We start from the raw sequence: 22,282 nt of genomic DNA, 5'->3' as shown, positions 1-22,282 counted from the left end.
GCAGTTGTTTTACAGCTCTGTTATTTATGGTGCAGATACACTGATTTGAGCTCTCATTTGAGTACCTTCCCAGGCCACTTGAACCAGTACCAGGCTGTCTGGGCAAAGGCCTCCACTGCAAACATCACTACAGGTTGGACTAGCATGGATCAGCACCTTGTATCAGACAACTTCAAACATCTTGCTGAGAATTGACATTTTGCTTATGATTTTTAATGCATCAGCTGTGTACGTAAGCAATTTTCCCACTGAACAGATGAGGAAACAAGGAACAGGGAGAAGCAGGTCCCGTGATGATGTCTGGTAGCAAAATGGGAAAGAGATCCATCTGCTAGTCATAATCACAGTTTCCAGTGTATGGTCCGCAAATGGCTTTTGAAGAGAGGCACAGGAAAAAGCCTGACTTTCATAGACACATTTTCTGTGTTTAAGGTTTTGAAGGTCTTTAAGTTTTGGAAAAAACTTTGAGAATTAGTGCATCAGATTCTTTTAGTATGACAGCCTTAAAAATGCACTTTGGTCTATCACCAGCTATTCCAGCTCTTCACAGGACAGAAAAAAGTACAAGCTTTTAGGGATTTAAAAACACCCACAAACCTCCAGAAACTATCAGAATGTACCTGACAATTGAGCTTAATGCTGTTTAAAAATCAATTAAAAATAGATTTGATTTAACCTTATAAGCTTTGAACATACTGCATTTTCAAGAGAACTATCACATATGGGGTTTTGATGCGTGATATAAAAGCAGCATGAAAACCTTTCCAGCTTATTTAATTTTATTTCTAGATTTGTTTCAGAGGACAACTAATTCTGAAGGCAATTTTCTGGATGAAATACATTTACCATAATTTTTTTTTTAAAATTCATTAGGCCTTTCTTGGCCTAAGTGGCCTGGATAATGGGACAGCAGAGTCAAGTCACAAAATGAAGCTACACTCTTTTATCAGAGGGCAATTTTTCCTAAAGTAATTTCATTAAAATAAGTAATTCAAAAATAATTGAGCTATTATAGTAAATTAAGGTTCTTTTAAATGCTCAGGTCTTCAAGAGGATCCACTATAATCAAAAATAAATACGAAAAGTTTAAAAGTTAAAATCATAATTATCAACTAATTATTACTTTTCCTCTCCACTTAATTCAAAGGCTACAATTTAATAAAGATTGCTCTTTAATACAGGGAGCATCTCAAGGCTGAAAACAGTCACAGAGGGCTGTTGCTGGGGGGTCCCACCACGCCTTCTCCCACATTGGAATTCTCTGGTAGCTGGCCCAGTGGTGAGGGAAAAACAGAGCAACACATTTGGACAAAGATCAAGCAGCAAATTATCATCCTTGGAAGTGTTCAAAACCCACATTGACCTGTGACTCTTTGGGGTATTTGGTTGAAGGTTGGACTTGATGATCTTGGAGGGCTTTTCCAACCTTAATGATTCTGTTATTCTGTGAAATGACAAAAGCAGTTACCTTAGATGAATACAATAACTGAAATAGTCAACTAGGAAATTGGGTGTTTCTTAAAACATCCAAAATCTAATAAAAAATTAGATGGATACTATTTTTAGTATTTTGTCCAAATACAGAATCATGGAATCCCAGAATGTTTTGGGTTGGAAGGGACCTTAAAGCTCATCCAATGCCATCCCCTGTTGTGGGCAGGGACATCTCCTCCCACTATCCCAGGGTGCTCCAAGCCCCGTCCAGTCTGGCCTTGGACACTTTCAGGGATGGGGCTGCCACAGCTTCTCTGGGCAGCCTGTGCCAGGGCCTCCCCACCGTCACAGGGAAGAATTTCTTCCCCATATCCCACCTAACCCTGCCTCTGGCAGTGGGAATCCATTTCCTCTTGTCCCATCACAGGTACCTGCTTGTAAGCTGTCACACACACGGAACTGCAGAACTTTTTGGACTGTCCCTCGATCTGCAGGACATGACACTGGCCAGAGCCACTGTAGCAGTATCCTCCACAATATTCACAGCAGTTCATGGTCAGGTTGTTGGCCGAGCGGAACTGGGAGAAACAGGCGTCGCTGCAGAGCTTGTGCACCACGTTCTGGTAATTCACCTCGTGCCTGATCTGGAAGAAAAGGAATATACAGCAAGGAGCGAAAGAATACGTGTGCTCATCTCTGAGACAGCAAGCTGTGCTGAGCTAAAGAAATTCAAATGAGGAAATCAGCAATTACCACTGCATTCTTCTGGCACATGCTGCACTTGCTGGAAATGCTGTTGGTGTGGATAGTGACAATAGGTTTCCTTTTCAGTTCAAATGTGGACAGACAAGACTGGCTGCAGAAATCCTTACTGGAGTCAGTGTTGTCAAACTGGGCAGTGATTACATCCTTTGGATTTAGAATTTCTCTATGGAAAAAGAAGAGCAAACACAGAGGTAAAGGATTAATGTTGGTTTCATGTCAACTTGCTGTTCTTGCTTATTCTGGAGACTAAACATTCTCCAGGAGACGGTGGATCCATTTAATTTAAACCTTTATTTTTTGCTAAGTATCTGACTTCATTTTTCCTTTCCTATTAGGAAAACAGGTAAGAAGTATGATTCTTAAGTAGGTATTTTGTGAAACATTTTGTACCTGGACCTAGAAGTGGCCTATAAAGAGAACAAGCTCTATCATTAAATCTTTTCTAAAGGAACTCGGAGAAAGCAACTGTTTTGCACAGTCTTTATTAACAAAAAATTTAGAAAGCAAGATATGTGGAATAATTCCTTTTAACAAATATGGGGTAGGGGAAAAATGAAAGACCACAATTTCTAATCACCATTAGTTCAGTCCACCATGGTCTGATGAGTATTTTAACTTTATCTCCCATCTTGAATGTTATTTGTTGATGGATTTAACACACTGAACTTTCTCCTTATTTCTTCTCCCTTTCAAAACAGTCCTTCACAGAAAAGTTTTGAAGCCCTGAAGTCAGAAAACTAGGAGAAAATACTTATATAACTTCCTTGCTTGGAAGGATGCCTCCTTCTCACTTGTCCTGTCAGAGGTAACCCATTTTTCAACAGAATAAATACAAATTACAGCCAAGGCTTCTAAACTTTGTTACAAGGCCTTTTCACACTAAGGCAGCAAGTGAAAAGAATAATTAATTGAAACCTCAAGCTTAAGTTCAGTTGCCATTGTAAAACTTAAAGTAATAAATTTGTTGTTGAAGAAATGATGAACAAAGCAGCATTCCTTTGGCAAAGTAACTCTCATAACTAAAAATAATACATATGAATAATTCTCTATAAACAGACTGTAGCACGATCAGCCTGGAAATTATATGCCTCGAGTTAATGTACAGCAATGACATATTACAGAGCCAGCCACAAAGGTCTCCTTTTGCTAATTTGGACATAATACAAATGAAGAAAAAAATTATAATAATTAAAATGCTTTCAGAGCTGAAGATTTGTGACTGTGTAGCCAGCAGGACTGTGGAAAATGTATGTATTTTCTAAATTATTTTGTCCAAGTAGGCTCAAAAAAGCCCAATCTCACCTTTCCACTCCAGGCCTAGGTAGAAAGTAACTGATTTGGGGGCTGAAACTCTCATTACCTAAAAAAATCAATTCTCAATAAATATAATCTCTCTACATGTTATGAAAGCAGCAGTGATGTAGTTAGAAAATCTAAGACCTACAGAAAGCTAACATCACATAATAGAGCCTGAATGAAAAGTTAATTTTTTTAGAATCTAAGGAAATATTCTGCCTTGAATACATTAACTCACCCATGTTCTGCTTCATTTTAGGGATTCATAAATCTATTTTCCTCTAGAAGAAATAATGCATAAAATACTTTTCGAAAATGTACTCTTGTTAGTAGTTCTGAGATTGCAATGACATTTTGAAATGGCAAGAAAATGTGGGACCTTTTGAAATACAGTTTTTCGTATTTGGTTCATTTAAACCAAACAAAAGAGAAGATGCACTCTGCACCACAGAGGCTTTTAAATCTATGTGTATGTAAAACCCAATTAAGGAAATGGAACTGCAAGCAAACAGACCAATTAATAAGGAACAGCATCAGCCACCAATTTTTGAAGGGAAGCCTAACAGGAGCAGTGCTACCGACACAGCAAGGGGCACAAGAACAGAACTGAAGCCTTTCATTATCTGCTTGAATATCAATTATTAGTAGAACAAATTAAAGCACTGTCCTACTTTGAGCAGCTTGAGCAGGTTTTCTTGGTAGAAGCTGGTGGGCGAGAAGCTGGAATGGTGTATCCAGTGAGGCACAGTGTGGAGCAGAAGAGCTGGGTTGAGCCTTTCCTCTGGTAGGCAGTTTGCCCCTTCTGCAGGATTTTTTTACAGCCAGAACAGGAAACCCGAATAGCTGTGCTTGGAACTGAGGGAAGCATTTTACTCATGCCAGAGGATGCCACAGCAGGCTGGAAACCTGATGACAGCTGTGGAACTAAAAAAAAAACCCACACAGAGAAAACACAGAGTAAGTGTTACGTATCTATTACACAGACCTCACTGGTGTGCAGGGGCAAGCACAAGGCTCATGTCCTTATTTGGGTTGTCAGGGTCTAGAGGAGAATCAAATAGCAGATGAACTCTCCACTAATACATGCCCTGTGCTGGTTTTCTGCATAGCAGATTTTTATAACTACTCTGAAGATGGAGAATGCACTTTTAATATCCCTTTCATGGAATCACAGAATGGTTTGGGTTGGAAGGGACCTTAAAGCTCATCTCACTCTGTCCCCTGCCATGAGCAGGGACACCTTCCACTGTCCCAGGTTGCTCTAAGCCCCATCCAACCTGGCCTTGGACACTTGCAGGGATGGGGCTGCCACAGCTTCTCTGGGCACCTTATGCCAGGGCCTCGCCACCCTCACAGGGAACAATTTTTTTCTGAGACCTAATCTAAACTTGCCCTCCTTCAGCTTAAGACTATTTAACACATTCAGTTCTCCTATGCATTTCACATTCAATTTTCCTATGCCTCGAAAACAATTATTTTATCATCTCAATTTCATTCTCTCTAAACCAAACTAGTTCTTCATTCCTACTGGGATGAGACACAGTGAATGAAATGCAGAATGACCTGCAAGACTATTTGCAAAGGTGACACATTTTACAGATCTAAATGAAGTTAGTCTTGCCTATTCCTTACCAAGAGGATTGCCACTGACTGAAAATACAGCACTGATTTTCAGCTCCCCTTCCTGAGATTTTGGCTGTTGGCCGTACTCCTAAAACAAAGGGAAAAGAAAAGGAGAACAAATACACACATGTAATAACAGGTTACATGACTTCCATTCTTTCACAATGCTGCATTGAACCTCAGGGAAGAGTGGGTGTCCTAGGCCTGCTCCGAAGGCCGGGTGACAAGTGTTGCTGTGGGAGCACCACACACAGCTCCTGCTCAGAGCTCCACAGCAAACCACACCCAAGGGGGCACAAATGGACAAGTGGGGCTGCCTGCTGCATTCCCCTCTCCAGCAGCACTCCAAGACACGTCAGAAGTCAGCCAAAGCTTAAGGAAATCTCTGCTTTCCACTCAAACTCTCCATCTGGAAGCGCTTTTGCAGCCCTTGCCACTGTTCTGGGAAAGAAGCTTTATCTTCACATTGATGGAGGGTAGCAACGAAATAGAGCTGGGACCCTGCTGGGGAGCATTCTGTATTACCCAAGAGTTAGGACCTTGGAGCAGCCTAAGGTGAAGTTTTGCAGCAGACACCAAGGCTGGCACCACCAGGGCCAGACTATCACAGTCCCAGCTCCAGCAAGAGGGGAATCACCTCACATTTGGTACAGGATGAGAAAATCCCTGGACAGCTGCTGGTGGAATAGCTGACATGCTATAAATGACTGGCTTAGTCCCCAGCAGCTATTCACACTGACACCACGCTTCCTGCCCCTGCTCTCCCTAGAAATCTGAGCCAGAAAGCAGCTTGGAACACTCCACATGTAAATCTTAATAGGCTGAAAAGCATAATCTCTTGGAACTAGAGAGATGATAAGATTTAGCCTACTTACAGTCGTTTGGGAGTAGTGAGGCATGACGTCATGTTATGACTGAGCTAAATTCACAGTTGCTGCCTGGCTGCCAGGGAAGCCAATTCAGAATCACTAAGCAAAAGGAAGCTCTCCCTTCCCAGTGGCAGTGAGATGCTCCCCCAGCTTCTGCCAGCTCCCAAAATCCCACAACAGCCTCCACTGAGCACATGCTCAAACTGAGCACTCCTCTTACTGCTGTGGGAAGATTGGAAGTTTCTATACTGGACAACCAAACTATTTCTCAACAGGTTTCCCAGGAGAACAGGCAATGGTATTCCTTGATCACGTGAACCATCAGACTGAAACAATCAAATCTCAGGTAAGAGAAGCTCTAAGCTGGGTATGGGCATGCTGTGATAAGATTCTCAAGCACCATTTTTTTATTATTTAAAAACTAATCATTTGCAGACATACAGTTTCTTAAGCACTTTAACTGCAATTGTATCCTTAGTCAAGAGTAGGAAAAGAAATGGAGGCAAATCCTGACATCAACTGTGCATGATCAAGCAGTTTCACAGCAGCGTAACAGTGCTGAAAGCCAAAAACCTTCAGCTCCAACTATTGGTTACAGCAAGAAATGCTCTTATCTTTCAGGAAATATTAAAAAAAAAATCCATAAAATCCCCCCCCATATTAATTCCAATCTAAAGCAAAACAAAATGAACTCAGTTCTCCTACTTTTCCAGTATCAGGCAGAGTTGATAATCACAGGATTTTACTCCAGGAAGGAATATTTTGAACCATACGATATTTGACATTTAAATTCTTCAAGTCTTCATTTTTACTTATTAATCTGATCTTTGATAACCACAGACATCTCGCCTTGCATTCCACACAAATCCACACAGCAGATGCCATCTTGGGAGGACAAAAGAAGAGACAGATTTAACTAATCTACACGTGGTTTGACATTCTATAGGTTCAAGGAAAAATAAACCCAAACAACCCCACAGAGACTGAACAAATCAGAAGGACAGTAAAATCTGAAGTTGCAAATACTTTACTTATTTATCTTATTGAGAGTATTATGGGAAAAGAAGAAAAAGTGCTGGGAAGACAGGCCTGGACAGCAGAGGAGATTTAGCAGAAGGACAAAGACTGATGCTAAAAACTAACACCTGCACAGGAACACCAACGCTCTCGTGTCGGTGCAAGGGGATGGATCACTTTGGGAAGTTTTGCACACCTTTAACATATAAAGTCTGACATGTAACCCAGATATGAGCAGTGAGGACACAGGAATTGTCACACAGCAAACCAGTGGCACAGAGACTGGTTGGAGCTCAGCAATCCTGGCCCCAGCACCGCTCAATCCGTAGGTCAGACCTTCTCCAGGTTGCGATTACTGAGCTTTACCTGTTTCATCACAAAAAATGTCAGTCTTGAGTGAGAAAGTGACTTAAACTTTGACTTCACTGATGTGTAAGTATTTAAATATTTTCCTAAGACCTTTAAGTATTAATTTAAAACAAGAACAAACTACTGTGCTTGCAAAGGCAGCTTTTAAGAAGAGAGTCGCAGCAATAGCACTGCTTTAATTCATATCTCTAATTGTGACTACTCATAAGGTATTTAAGAAAATGTGATTTACGGTTTATTTCCTAGTTAGATGAAGTGTCTATGTTGCCACAGATTTAATAACAGAAGTTTTTGGCTTTGTTTCTGACTGAAAAGCAAAACATTTTCAGAGACAAGGTAACAAGACATCAAAAAGTTGGGGGGGGTGGGTTTCATCGCAGTGTAAGAGGGAAAAATCCTTCTACTAAACTACGTTCTTCAAGTTAAATTTCGGTCAACAAACCAAATAAATTGCTGAATTTATGTTCAGCTTAAGCGGTCAGCTGTCAGACCAAAATGAGAAATGCAATGGGAAACTTACCTCAGAATTACCAGGTTCATCTTTAATTTTGTCTAATAGTCCCTGCTGTGGGGCCATAGCTTTAGCATATTCGTCATCCAAAGGCTCCTTCTTAATTCTAATATTTGGTGCAAAGGAATTCCCCAGCTCTTGTCCAATAGATTCCTTACTAGAAAATAGGTAGCTAGACTCCTGAAACAATAATATGAAAAAGAATTCACCCTCCTGCATCTGCCATGAGGAGTTGGGCTGCTGCCAAGGGGAGTTTGTGTTGCAGACCAAGAGATTTGGGTCCTGACAAGGTGGGAGAAATGCTGGGCAGCAGCTGCTGCCTCAGCCTCCCTGCAGCCCCCTCTCTCATCCCACCCCCAATGCTTTCCACTCCTCTGGCCAAAGCAGAAGCCACCCAGATCTGTAAGTTGGTTGTTTGGGAGTGTCTCCTGTGGATACAGCTGCTCCCTGGCTCATGTGGAAAAAAGGCAGCAGGTCAGGTGGATGCATCCAGCTGTAGGTTCGGCTCACCGGTCACTCCAACCATGCTGAACAGCAAAGTGGCTACCAAAAGAATCCTCAATCCAAAGAGAGGGTCAGGAAAATTTTACAAAATTATATGCACTGTTTAAGTAGCAAAGATGTCTAAGAGTCAGAAGATCAGTTTCCTTAACACTCAAATTTACACTCAAATACAAAATACGTATTTTGAATTACTACAGCATATTGCTGCACTTGCAAAAGTGGTTGAAAGATCTATAGCTTACCCTGAAGTTAGTTTCTGGAGTTTGTGGCGCTAACTGCGTCCGTAATGTTTCTTCTACTTGATTATGAACTGAGGAAAACATATACATTAAATAGAAATGAATACAGGTTCCAATGCATTTCCTTTAAAACTATCAGAGTCTCATCCTGCTCCCCAACCCCAGCGTCTGACAGCACCTCACCACTATTAAACGACTCCCTTTCTCCTCCCTGCAAGTAAGGTGGTAATCCCTAAAGAGGATTGACTTTTTTTTATTATTCTATTGGATCATTATTTTCCCATTCCAGCAAAATAGTTGTAAACTTCCGATGCAAATTGTTCATTCAGAATTTTCCACACCCCAGCAGGTTCTGAACTCTCCTGTTTTGACATTTAAAACTGCAAATACTTTTCAGAGCAAAATCTTCCAGCTTTTTCTTTGCTGTTCTGATCTTTTGCCTTTTCTGCTCTTCTCAGGAAATGGCATCTTCTGATTTTTAGAATATATCATTTAAAAACTTTGGATTAGCCTAGATACTGGATGCTACCATGAACATTTATCATTCTGGTTTCAACTACTGACTACTTTACTTGATCTTTTAACTGCAGGTATTTACAACTTTCTGAAATACAGAAACATTCTTCCCTTGATTTCTAACTGAAGATAAAAATAGATACATCCGTAACTTTTCTTTATTTAAAAAAATATCTATATTGCTTCTCTATCATTGGTGCCACCTGGAAGCACTGATTTTAAGATGCTGTTGCTGAAGATATAAAGTTTAAATCTCAGAACTGTAGGCTGTGAATGTGAACAAGCAGCCAGGAGTCCCTCACGTGCTGGCTCACCCTCCCTCTGCTGAGTAAGATTAAATCATGTGTTCCTGCTTGGTTATTCTTAACTCCTTCATTCACTGTTCTACTGTAACTTTCAGAGCTTGGGAAGTCAAAAATAAGTGTGTGGGCAGCAAGATTATGGTGACTGTCAAATGAGAAAGGGATTTTAGGCATCTTTGATTTTCTCCATGTTGGCTGGATGAAGTCCAAGACACAAGTATTTGAGGAAGAAGGAGAGCAGTCTCCCAGGAAAAGCAGATTTCAAGCTATGTTCTGGCTTAGTTCCTGCAGACACTAACTCATTTCTAGCAAGCCTTTCCCTGATGCTACTATCAAATCCATACTGCTTTGAATGCCAAGGCATTAGTGAAGAACTGGTACTTCACTCAAAAAATCTTTACTGGCCATCAATTTAACCTAAACTTCATCACCTTTTCTCTTAAGACGTTCCATGGTCTATAAAAAAACAGTGAGAAAAACCAAAAGGAAGCTTGAATTGTCACCCAGCTTGATTTAGGAAACCACAACAACAAAGGGTATGTTGAGGCTCCGTAACAAGCTGTGGAGGATGAGAACTCCCTAACACTGTCAAGCCCTTCGTAAATCCTCCTCCTAACACAAGAGTTCATTGGATTTCAGGGTTCTTCATAAAATGCTCCCCTACACACAGCTCTGCCTGTTCTCTGTTCTCTTCAACAAGGTGATGTTTTTAATAATTAGCCCTATTGCTGATTTCTCTCTAGTTCTTTCTTCCTTTTTGCTGGGCAGCCAGGTCTATGACGTCAACAGTTACCTGCTTTGTCAAGAAAATTGCTTTTCAATCTAGAATCCATATCTTTAGGGATTTTTTCCAACCGTTTTTCACGTTCTTGAAAACGTCCTTCTCTATTCTTGTCCTTTGCTGAAAAAGTCTCTTTGCCATTATCTCGTGTTATACTAAAATCTTTTCGAAGTGATTTAAATACAGGGCCCTGCTCAAAGGGGGAAGTGAGATCCTTCTGGATTGCATTCTGAACCTGAATTTCTTTTTCACTGTCCAGTTCGTGATCTGGAACTCTCTTGCCCTCTTCCAGATGATCTTCATCATTAATTGCTGAAGAAAGAGTGTCTTTTGGAGTGAAATTCTGATCATCTTCGTTGTCATTCCCAACAACAGGTATGCCTGCAAGATCCCCAGAGTTCAGAAAATAATCATGATCATCACCCTGCAGTGAATTTTCAGGTCCTGCTCGATTCGGTACTCCATAAGACAAGCTGTCGAGGGCGGGTGTTAAGTTGTGGTCAGCATCCTCAGACATCTCTGCATCCAGAATTTCACCACCTAGGGAGAAAAAAAACCCAGTAAACAGTCAGAAAATTGACCAACTTCATGTGTAGCAAAGGAGAAGGGTGAGTGTCCTAATCTGGCTGACGCTGCAATTCCTTGAATACTCTCAGCCTTCTTGGGCCAACATTACTGTGAAAACATTGCTGACAGAAATGGTTCAGTCCCCCTCACCACTCTGAAGCAGAAGCTGAACTGAGTAATACCAACCAAAGAAAGAAAAAACACAAATTTTCATTCACCTCACTTGTAGCACTTGTGGAGAAGGCAATGCAGGAGGGAATGACCAGGAAGGGCTGGGATGAGGGCAAGACAGTCTTGCTCAGCAGCAATGAGACTTCCAAGAAATGCTTTGTGAAACTATGACATTAGAGAATAAATAGAAATACTTACATTTTTCTGTAATATCAAATACCGCATCAGATTTATCTTCAAACTGTAAAAAAGGAAAGCACTGCGTCATTGTCTTGGTCAGCTGCCGTGTACTTTGCTAAAAAGTATCTGATCAAAACCATAACCAAGCAGAAGGATCACAATTCCTCCTCCTCCTTCCTTCCTTCCTTGCCCCAAGCAAATTTTTATGAATTAAGACTGTTATATCACTGAGAAGCCACACTTACCCTAATGAGTTCAGAATACATAGAAAAGGCACACAAGGAAAATTTAGAAATAGTGCTGCTTCCCAGAGGAGAGAGGGAAGGGAATGTCAATTTTCTCTTCTACCTGGGATACTGGTACCAGGTCAAGGCCACAGATTCTGCCCTGACACTCTATGAGCCTTCATTCCCTCTGAACATCCTAAATGAAAACCAGGAGCACATGCAGCTCCCACTGCCATGGTCTGCACAGATCCATGGAACCTCTCCTACAGGGAATGTCCTCTTTCCAGGAACAGGAAAATGTAATGCTTAACTTCCCAACACAGATGATGAGTGTCAGTGTGAGCATAAGCACAGAAGAACCAGATGATAGACTGAGTGCTGCACAAACATCTGCCTGCATTAAACATCCTCTGACAGATGTTGACGTTGATGGCATGCTTAGATGCTGCCAGGAAAAGGATAATTACAGTTTCCTTCAGAATGTCCAACTCATTAGCAGCCTTCCTTTCTGCCCAAGCGATAACAGTAATTCATTTAAGCCCTCTCTCCTTTCTCTGTGTTGCCAGCTCTATACTTTCTTTCCTGGTAGATCCTGCTCACACTGCAATTCTTAAGCCATCTTAGGGAAAGTAATGGGATTTGATAGCAAAGGGATGAGCCCTAATTTCATTTAACTCAAGTAATTTAGTTGATAAATCCAGTATTTCTCAGGACTGGGAACTATCAGTGATGGGAACTATCTGTTTGGTAACAGCCAGCTCTAGGAAAGGATGACAACAGACTGTCTCAGAGGTCATTTGATGGCAAAAAGTCCCTTTCCAATACCACTTGTGGGTCTACAAAGACAAGGTAGCTCCTTCAGCTTAACTGAACACACGTGGAATAGTGAGGACCTGTCCAGCATGGCATCAAGTCAGTTGGATAATGCACCAGAACTTTCTAGTTTCTCTGAGCAGACCTGTGAGGCTGGAAAAGTGAAATACAGAACCAAAACAAACAAAAGTTACAGTTCCACAAGGCTGATGCAAGTCTCCTTCCTGTAATTATCTACAGGGAAAAGGAGTAAAGAAACACCTCCCAGGAAGGTTTGCAAGGCCTGAGCTCTGTTCCTGCTGTACTGAATCTCAGGTATGTCTGGGAGACAGAGGTTTAGCGTTGATCTAGAAGCCCATTCATAGTCAACTAAGTTTACACAGGTGTAACACTAATCCCCATAAATACTGGATATACTAAGTGCTCATACAAGCTGCTGAGGACAAGGACAGCAGGGGTGGGCTGCTTTTAGAGAACAACATGGAAAGAAACTTGTTGCCATTTGATAATAATATCAGAGCATGAAGTTTTGGAAGGCAAAACAATAGCCCAGGTCCTTGACTCTACACTGACCTTTTTCAACCCTTTTTTGCTTCCTGTCAGTAATTCTCTATCCTCTCCAAAAATGTCACAACAGAATTTGATGGTAGGATGAAGGAAGCTTTCAGTTGAGATGAAGCATGAGCTCATCCTTTTCTCAGAGCAGATTTGTATCAAAGTAATTCTTTAACTCTTCTGAGAGCCAGAGTACCTGTGGGAAAGTATTCCAGGCGCTATACAACCCTGGTTGCCTTATGCATTCTAATCTTAGGTATTCCTCCTCTTCTGGTGGTAACAAATCTTTCACCAACAGCTGACAACCCCAGGAATGCTCTTATTAGCAAAGGATACATTTTGCAGCGTGGATCTCTCTGATTGTTTCATGCAAAGAAACACTAACAGGCAAGTCAGCACAAGGGGCCACCTGCAAGAGCATTAGGGACTCCCATAAAATATTATGGAGAAGCTGGAAAGCATTTACAATCTACATGGACTCTATCAGGAATCCAAGACACTTCCCAAACACAAGGTCATCCTATTTTGTTTCTTTACTCATTATTTTGTGAGGCTATCAAAAGAAAAGATCATCATGGATTATCTTCTTCTTTCAAAAGGTTTTCGAGTACAGAGGAAGATCTGCGTCTGTGGTCAAAAGCGTTCCCTGGAAATACTTATAAACCAGGAACTCCAGCATCTGACAATACCAGCAGCCTTAGCTAAGCCACCATCTAGTTTCTGACTGCAAACAGCATCAGAACTCCCACACAGTGTAAATTCAAAGAAAACCAGGGGAAGTGTTTGGATGATTGTGTGTGTGTGTACACATATGTATCTACACACACACACACAATATATATATCCCCAATTAATTACTCATTCTATAAGTCTATAACTGGACTGTCCCTGAAATTAGAGCTTATATTTTTTTTTCTGCATTAATGTGAGGTATTCTCTCGGTTATACACTTCCAGTCCCTTCCCCAATGCTATTACAGTCTTTTTCAATGCCATCTCAGGAGGAAATGTTGTATATCACCAGTTACATAAAAACAGATCACTTCAATCAATCATGTATGTTAGCTTTTAACTCGATTATGGTCTTGTATCACACAGAAATGTGAACAACAACGCCCAACTTACTATTTCTATATTATTCTATTATAATTCTGCAAGGCAATTCCCTCTCTTCAGACCTCATGCTTCCTCCTTTCATTAGCCATCATCGTCCTTAATTCCCTTTATTTCTTCTGCTTAGATTTTTTAAGACTTAGTGAGGAGTGGAGCAAATGTACTTGAGGGGCAAACATGGAACTGATGGCATTTCCTCTGGGTCACTTTTGCCAGATCTAAGGAGAGGTACCTCAACAACCCACATTAAGTCTTGATTACTTCAACAGGAAAGTATCAGGAACAGAGAGTTTTCTGTTCAAATGCTAAGGCTTCAACTCTTCAACTCAGTCCTCAAAACACACTTGCAGTTGTAAAACCAAACTCAGTAATACAATATTCTAAAACACCTCCATTACATCACCTTGGCCAGTATTTGCTAGAGAATAATAATTCTTAGTGTTTTTAATAATTTAACTCCATAAGAGTTCAATACAGAGCAGATTGAGTTTGGTATTAATGAAATTCAATGTTTTAGGCTATATGTTAGTGACTGCCTCATTAGCTAGCACTGCACACAAAGCAGTGCTCTACCTACTCAGATTGTAAAAAACAAATAAATGAATGAATGAAATGAAGTAAGAATACAGAGATGGTGGCAAAACAATGAGGTATTTCTGAAAGCAATGTGACTTGCTTAAAATAAACTACTCTATAAATAAAGACAGCATTGCTTTTATTAAAAAAATAAATTCCACCAGATACATCACTGTTTTTTTACAGAGGTACATGAAAATCCAAGGGAGCACTGACACAGCCTCAGCACCAACCTGCCTTTGCTGGGAGCGGGGGACAGAAGGACACTGTTTACACTTCAATACAATGTGCTAATTCGAAATAACTGAACAGCTGATCCATACCTTAACAGTGTTCAACATTGCCATGGTATCCATAAATCAAGCAATTCATAGATTATTTTTGTGCAGTATAAACAGACAAGTTGCCTATGGCTGCAGTATTGCTTTGTATGCAAAATAGAGAATTCTGTTAAAAAATAAAACAGTGTAACCACTTTATACACAGACACATGTCTTTCTAGTAAGCTTCTGAAGTTCGATCCTAGATTTTAATGCATGCATAAGCAAACTGTGGAAAGGAAGCAGATGTTAAGAGAACTGCAATTAAAAATAGTCAGAGATGATTCTCAGTTTGCCTGTAGTTTCCTTGTCCCTCTATGCACAGTATAACCCCCACTCCAGAATTCATTCAACTGATAAGACACCATTTGAAACAAAAAAATCATTTAAAAGGAATTGAAATTTCAATCACTATTCTGGAGGCAGGTGGGGTGAGGTCAGGAAGCATCCCCTGACCTTTTCCACATGACATGTCCCTGGCAGGGATGCCAGGCAGCCAGCCAGCCGCGCTGCACCTCTGCCACCGGAAAACTCCGCGGCACGTGCAGAATTACGCAGCGGGTCCTGCCGGAGCTGCTTCCCACTGAAACACAGCCAGCCCTACGGATTCATACCTTCGGAGCACCTGGGGAGGGAAGAGAGAGGGTAACAAAGAGCCAGGCTGCTGCAGATACCTGCTACAGGAAAAGAAGGGCTGCGGCAGGAAGAGAACCCGGCGGGGTCACAGCCATAGAGCCGAGCGCGGCCAGGCTGGCAGAGCCCCCCCTAGCCGGCTCCGGGACCCCCGCCAGCACGGGCACAGGGCACCTTCCCGTCTGGGAATGGCCACAGAGTCCCTCTGGGGAGAGGGAGAGCACGAGCTCAGCAGATTGAGTGTCTGAGGCTTCCCTGAGCCGCGCTGACCACTTGAAAAGATTATTTTTAATCTAGTCTAAGGGTAATACAGTGGAGATGGTGATGGGAGTTTTTAAAGGCAAATCCCAAACAAGCTCCAGTACACGTAAAAAACCAGGCATTTCCCAGCTCCTTGTGGCTCCCTATAGTCTGTTCAAGAAATACAGTTTTACCTTGAATCTCACACATCTTCAATTTTTAAGTGTCAGGACAGAAGATTTAGGCACGTGCTGCTCCCCTTTCATTTCTGCGTTTTAAGAATTCTGGACAATTCACCAGAAATCACAGGGAGCAGTTCAGCACGGAAGTTTATCGTCCCTTTCTATCACCAGGTTTTTCTGATATTCCTGGGCTTTTGGAATATTCACAGGCCAATTCCAAACAAATCTTATATTTTCCATACCCACCCATCATGCACACAGAATCTGCACACTGTTACCAACATATATTGGGCCAAGATGAATCTGTCAAACACACAGGAAGTCACAGTAAGCATTATTTTTTTCTGGAACATTGGTGGGTTTAATCTATATCTACAAAAATCACAGTGGGATCCAAGCCCTTCTCCCATTCACCCACAAAATCATGGTTTGAGAAGGAAGCAGCTCCGCACGTGAAGGTTTCACCTTGCAATCTCAGAATCCCAGACTGGTTTGGGTTGGAAGGGACCTTAAAGACCATCTCGTTTCAAACCCTGCCATGGGCAGGGACACCTTCCACTATCCCAGACTGCTCCAAGCCCCATCTAACCTGGCCTTGGACACTGCCAGGGATCCAGGGACAGCCACGGCTTCTCTGGGCATCCTGTGCCAGGGTTCACTATGCTCACAGGGAAGAATTTCTCCCTAATATTTGTTATTAACAACAAATTTCCTTGCAATGGTCTTTGCAAAGACACAAGATTTTGATGTGCTGATCTTTGGGCTTTGCAAATTAAGAAACACACACAGACACAAACCACACAGCAAGCAAACAAACCAAGACATCCACAAGAAAGACTTTCTTTTCAAACAAAGATCTTCTTCCCTCAAAACCTCATGCTGGCTCTGTGCTGAACTTCTCTGCTGCTGGTAAGACACAAACAACCACTAAAGCTGGGATTCTGCTTACACTAAGGCTGTAAATAAGCTGAAATAAAAATAATTCCAGTTTCTCACAGCATAAGGCAGGAAAACTAAACGGAAATTACAAGGATGTAAAAATCCCCAAGATCAAAGCAGGGTCTGTGTGACAATATGTATGTTTATGCTGTGATGCTCAATAGCTACTTACTCCAAACCAAGTGTTTCAGTTCAGTTACATATTTTAGCTGATTCCACAAGCAGGCCAGCACTGCCCAGATCACAAATGTGTACTTTTGGCCAAAGCTTTCAAAAGTATGGCTAGTGAGAAGATTACGTTCTGCAAGGCATGAAATCCCCATAATTCCATTTATCTCAGAAGCTCATTAAGAGAGAGCCATCACCGTGGCTTTTAGGGAAAGCCAGTCCATGGAATACAACTAAGAAGTACCACGGGTGACAACCCAGGGTGGAGGAGCAGCACTAGGAAGATCACTCAGGAAGATCTCAGGAAGATCACTCTACTCAGCGTCTCTTCCAGTAAGATGATTAACTATGTTAGTAATTAGTTGCTACTAGCTGTATTACTAATAGGAGGAAAAAAACCCCAACCCATTGTAAATTAAATTTTAAAGAGAATGAACTGTCTGAAACTGAAGTTCTCTGCTTGTCATTAGAATCTGTCCTCAATTAAGGAATCCACAAGGTGGTTTTGTGCACAAATTGGGAAAATTTACAACTGTAGCACCTTTTGCTTATTGACAAATACAGCAGGACCATCTCCTGCCCAGCCTGGTTTGTGTTCCCAGCCCCACACTAGTGATTTGGCTCAGCTCCATCAGGTGCTGCAAGTCCTTTCCCTTCTCCTAAGAGTTCAGTGCCAGCAGCAATTGATGGTGCAAATGGCAGAGCCTGGATGCACATCCAATTCTCTCTATTGCAGTATTTCTGTCCTTAAAGAGATAAAATATCGACTTCATTCTTCAAAGTACCTTCCTAACTCTGGCTTCCTTTTTGCCTTTTCCACAATTAAACACAATAAAATCCTGTTAACAGTCTGCATTAACTGTATTTCATAAAGCTTTCTGAGCAAACAGCACCATTTAAAGATGAATTTCAATACAGATGAAATATTTTCATGTACTCTCAACCCTTTTGAGAAATATCAAGATTCACAAAAGTACAAAAATAAGTTATTAAAAAAATAATAATGAAAAAGGAAGTACTCCAAAATGTCTCCTGTGGGAATAACTCTGTATAGTTGTGCTAATTCTGTTTCAAGTTCTTCTCACCTAAATTTAGACAACTAAACATTAGTTTATTAGGCTAATGATTCAGGTTTCCTCTCTTTCCAAAGGAAATTAAGGAATTCTGGCAGCCGCAATTTATCCTGCCCTGGGACTGTGGACTAGCTCTCAAAACAGAAAAGTATCAAATGTAGAATTAAAATCTTGGCTTTGTCACCAAAAATCTGATGTATTAAACTTTAGTTACAACAGCAATTGGTTATAATACACTTTTTACTAAGAAATTCAAAGTCATTAGACACAAAACACTTTAAAACTATCTAATGTAGAGGTAACCCCTATAATACTTCAAGCTACTTTTAAAATTAAACAAATTTATCTATAGCAGTAGGAAACATGGTAACGAAAATTAAATACATTACCATCATTCTTCAATCAGTAGTTACAAAAAGGACAGACACATCACATAATTTTTGGATCAATACCAATTTGGTAAAGCAAGTTACAGTCTCTTGAACTTTTTGTTTCCCTTGCAATTTCTGAGGAGCACTTCCAGAGGAAAAGAGAATGGCACTACAGGCAGAACACAGGCTAAGAGGATGGACACTGAGAGCACCCCCAATTCTGCTGACATGTCCTCAATGAAATATTCTCTGCTGCAGAAACCTTCTTTGAAGAGTTTAGATCATCCCAGAGAAAAAGTGTTACAAGCAACAGCACGGGTGAGGTCCAAGAGCTCTTAGGCCTTTACCATGCTTATGGAATGGATGATGGAAATCATCTGAACCGAGACAGTCATTTACAGAAAACCTTGACATTCGGGAGAGAAAACTTCCTGTAAGACTTTTTTAGGGAAAGGCCAACATCAGTTGGAATGTCTGGAAAGAATGATGGGACACAAGAGTCATCAATGACAGAATCACAGGATAGTTTGGATTGGAAAGGACCTTAAAGATCATCCAGTTCCAACCCCAAATGAGAGAAAAGTTGAGATAACCACTTCAAGAACATTGCGAGTGATTTCAGAATTAAATTCCACAATCCTAATCATGCAAAGGGCCTTGAAGTGGGCACAAAGAGATGACTTAACTTTCTGTATTTTACACAATGTGAAAAGTCTTAACGTAAATGCCTGAGATCCATTATGCCCGTTTTTTGAAAGAGAATTCAAAGATTCTGACATCAAAACATCCTTTGAGAAGTGCACAAGCCTTGGCAGAGAAATGTTTTCATCAACTTTGTACCATTCTGGAGTAATTCAGCAACAAAACTTTCTAAATGAGATGATCTCCTTCAATTCTCAGTTGCAGCCATGCAATACTAAAAATCTTTTGCAAACACCTGTTTTATTGATGTGGACACCCAAGTGTTCACCTGTTCACACCAAATTAATTTCCGAGAGAGAGCCCAAGTGTCAAATTTCAGCACAGCCCAAACTGTCTTGTCTAGCCCAAGGGGTTATAGAGAACGGTTATAAATAAATCAACATTCCAGCCAAAACAATTAACTGTTCAAGACAATGATATTATACACAAATTAAAGTTGAATTGCCATAAATATTTTTATAAACTACATAAAAACATACTAGCAGACACCTTTCAAGTTAATATTGATCTTATGTAGCAAATTTGAAAGTTAAATATGCTAAATGTTTTCCTTAGCATATACAACAGTTTTGATTTAGGGGAGAAATTAACCTGCTCTAAAACAATTCAGCTACAAAAACTTACCAAAAACTATTAAAAATCAAATTATACAAACTTCTGTCAGTCTTAGACTGGCAAAAACTTTATTCCTTAGTTTGTTGCTCATTCATGGATTGAGTTAAAAGATGGTGACTGCTTATCCATGGGATTTGCAACATGCCAGTTTCAGTGTGTGCTTCTGGAATAATTGCAGAAGATTCTAATACTGAAAAGAACAATTCTGAAAACACCACCAATTGCTAAGCTCCTGTCTGAAGAAGTCATTAAATTAGTCTTTATTTCCTCCACACAAAGGAAAATAATTTTTATAAGAAATGCTTGTTATGCCTTAGGCACAAGACTTGGAAGAGTCCAAAATCATGACCTCCTGTAGAATGGGAACTGGCCCACTATGGGGAAGAGAACTGGAATGTGCAGGTCTTCTGTGACCTCATTAATTATTAGGAGATCTCTGTGTGCTGGATTTACAATTTGCTAATCTCACTCTTCACAGGCTCCATCAGCCTTGTGAGCAGCCCAGGATTCACTTCTCCCCACGTTCCTCAAGAACATCTTGGCACAAAACTGGCTTTGGGATGATGCCTCACTGGCAAGTTGTGTTTCCTCTTTCCTAACTTACCTGCCCAGGGCAACATCACTTTCCTGGATCATTCCTAAATTTTACTGAAGAAGTTCTCTGCTTCAGCAGGAGCAGAGACGTTGTCAATGCCAACAGCATGGGAAGCTTTCCATAACCTACAGGGAGGGACATGTGGAGCAATAACTGATGGCGACTTCCAGACTTGGCACCCAGGGAATAATTAGCCAACAGACAGAGAAATTATTTTTCCTGATACCAATGAAGATGATATTGACTGGATGATACTTGTTATTCCTCAGTGGATAACTGACAAGCTTGAGAAGAAAAAAGGCAATGTTCTCTTTTTCTTCAGGTGACACCCAGGTAACTCTACAGATAAATGGAGCACGTCAAAGCAATGAGCACAGAGACCACAGACATTAGGACAGACTGCACAACCTCTGAGCAACCTGCTCCAACACTTGACTGTCCTCATGGTGTAAAAGCGTTTCCTTATGTCCACTAACACTTCAGTCACTGGCAATGAAGTTTAATTCAAGATTTCTCAAGTTACCGTTCTACATGCAGCCACTTCCCTTCAAATTTCTTGCAGCTAGCCAATATCTGATTCCCCCAAAGACCTGCATGTTTATGTACTATCTGTGAGCAATTCCACAAAATTCCTGGAGCCTGTAAATAAAGTGTTTGAAAGACACGGGTCTGAGAAAATCACAGATGATGTTCATTCCCTAGCTGCAGAGTAGTCAGACATCTACTCACCCAGTGATACCCTGGGAGGTCATGTTCTGATTGGTAACAATTAGATTCAGTGTAATCACAAGTTTCAAGTTTTCTGATACGAATCCAGCAATTAAACTTCTCTCTCATGCACCACTGGAAAACTTGAGCTTCTGCTCTTGTCTTTCCCAAGACTGGAGAATGGGAAAGCTTCTTCACCTTTGGGAAAAGGGAACTGGACAGCTCAGTCTTGTAGTGGGCTACGGACTCTTCCACCCATCCACAAACGTGACGTAACCTCATTCCTGGCAGAAAGCTTTCAACCAAACACTACATGTGTGCAAGAAAGAGGACTGGACTCGTAGCAAGATTATTTTCATCACTGCTTAAAACATTCACCCGTGGTTCCTTCACAGCTACAAAATATCGGCCACAAGGAAACTTCCACTGGTTTAAGAGATTAAGTAACTCTTCAAGTAAAGTGGGACTTGACCATCTTGGAGGTGTTTTCCAACCTTAAGGTTTCTGTGATTCCAAATAGATGAGTACGGACACGTGCTTACATACCAAGAGGTGACAATGATGGCCCAAGTTGTGTCAATGAAGGACCAAGAGCTGGGATGTGCATGGCTAAAGGTACTGGCACAAGGGTTACAGGGAAGTCCTAAAAGGGCCATGGCTAATGGAAATCACACAAGGGTTACAGGCAAGTCCTGGGATGGCCATGGCTAACAGAAGTCACACGACGGTTACAGCCTGAGCACCCAAGAACTGGATGGTGCTGCCATCTTGACTCACTCTGGCCTGATATGGACAACTGAAATAAAGAGGAGCAGCAAGGACATCGTGCTTTAAACAAGGAGACGGACGATAACGACAGCTCCTGGTTAGCTGCAAGTTTATTATTTAAGTGATGCCAAGACGCTCATGGCGATGATGCCTGGACACTGTCCTGGGGGAGAGGAAGCTGAAGGGCCCCGAGGCCGGAGGGACAGCGCTGCCGGCCTGGGGCCAGGCAGCTCGTGCGGCTCGGTGCCCCCGGGACCCCCGGCGGGGCCGCGCCTCGCCCGCCGCATCCCGCCCCCGCCCGCGCCCCCCGCGCCCCCCACTCACCCTGCCGCGGGGGCCGGGCCCCTCCTCCTTGGCCTCCGCCATGTTGCGCCCCCCCTCAGCTGTCCCAGCCCGGGGCGAGGGGCCGGGGGTCACTCCCTCTCAGCCTCCCCCGCGCTCCGGGGGGCGGCGGCTCCGGGGGGCTCCGCGGCGCGGCGGGCAGGGCTGAGGGGGGGCCCGGCGGCTCCGCGAGGGCGGCGGGGGGGGGGGGTGGGCCCCC

At 41.8% G+C, this 22,282-nt stretch overlaps 1 protein-coding gene across 6 annotated transcripts in view; it reads right to left on the bottom strand.

Moving 5' to 3' along the window:
* ZMYM4 (zinc finger MYM-type containing 4) overlaps nucleotides 1-22,220 on the bottom strand; it is a 39,491-nt gene extending 17,271 nt beyond the window's left edge. For 2 of the 6 annotated variants that reach the window (XM_042015490.1, XM_042015492.1), the window contains exons 1-10: nucleotides 22,066-22,219; nucleotides 11,163-11,205; nucleotides 10,239-10,766; nucleotides 8,631-8,698; nucleotides 7,894-8,064; nucleotides 5,128-5,206; nucleotides 4,167-4,419; nucleotides 2,188-2,362; nucleotides 1,866-2,078; nucleotides 1,364-1,444 (exon numbers count right to left, since the gene is read on the bottom strand). In XM_042015490.1, coding sequence (XP_041871424.1) covers nucleotides 1,364-1,444; nucleotides 1,866-2,078; nucleotides 2,188-2,362; nucleotides 4,167-4,419; nucleotides 5,128-5,206; nucleotides 7,894-8,064; nucleotides 8,631-8,698; nucleotides 10,239-10,766; nucleotides 11,163-11,205; nucleotides 22,066-22,107 — 1,653 coding nt within the window. In that variant the 5' untranslated portion in view covers nucleotides 22,108-22,219. Of the gene's footprint in view, nucleotides 1-1,363; nucleotides 1,445-1,865; nucleotides 2,079-2,187; nucleotides 2,363-4,166; nucleotides 4,420-5,127; nucleotides 5,207-7,893; nucleotides 8,065-8,630; nucleotides 8,699-10,238; nucleotides 10,767-11,162; nucleotides 11,206-22,065 lie in introns of all 6 variants that reach the window. The other 4 variants (XM_042015494.1, XM_042015491.1, XM_042015493.1 and 1 more) reach the window with 4 other exon arrangements.
* Nucleotides 22,221-22,282: the final 62 nt, after the last annotated feature.

The sequence above is a fragment of the Corvus kubaryi genome, unplaced genomic scaffold (genome assembly GCF_017639235.1).
Source record: "Corvus kubaryi isolate FWS band 111438036 unplaced genomic scaffold, C.kubaryi_AGA036_p1.0 split3-37304, whole genome shotgun sequence".
Classification (NCBI taxonomy): domain Eukaryota; kingdom Metazoa; phylum Chordata; class Aves; order Passeriformes; family Corvidae; genus Corvus; species Corvus kubaryi.
Note: the sequence above shows the minus strand (reverse complement) of the source record. Positions and strands in the feature narration are given on the sequence as shown.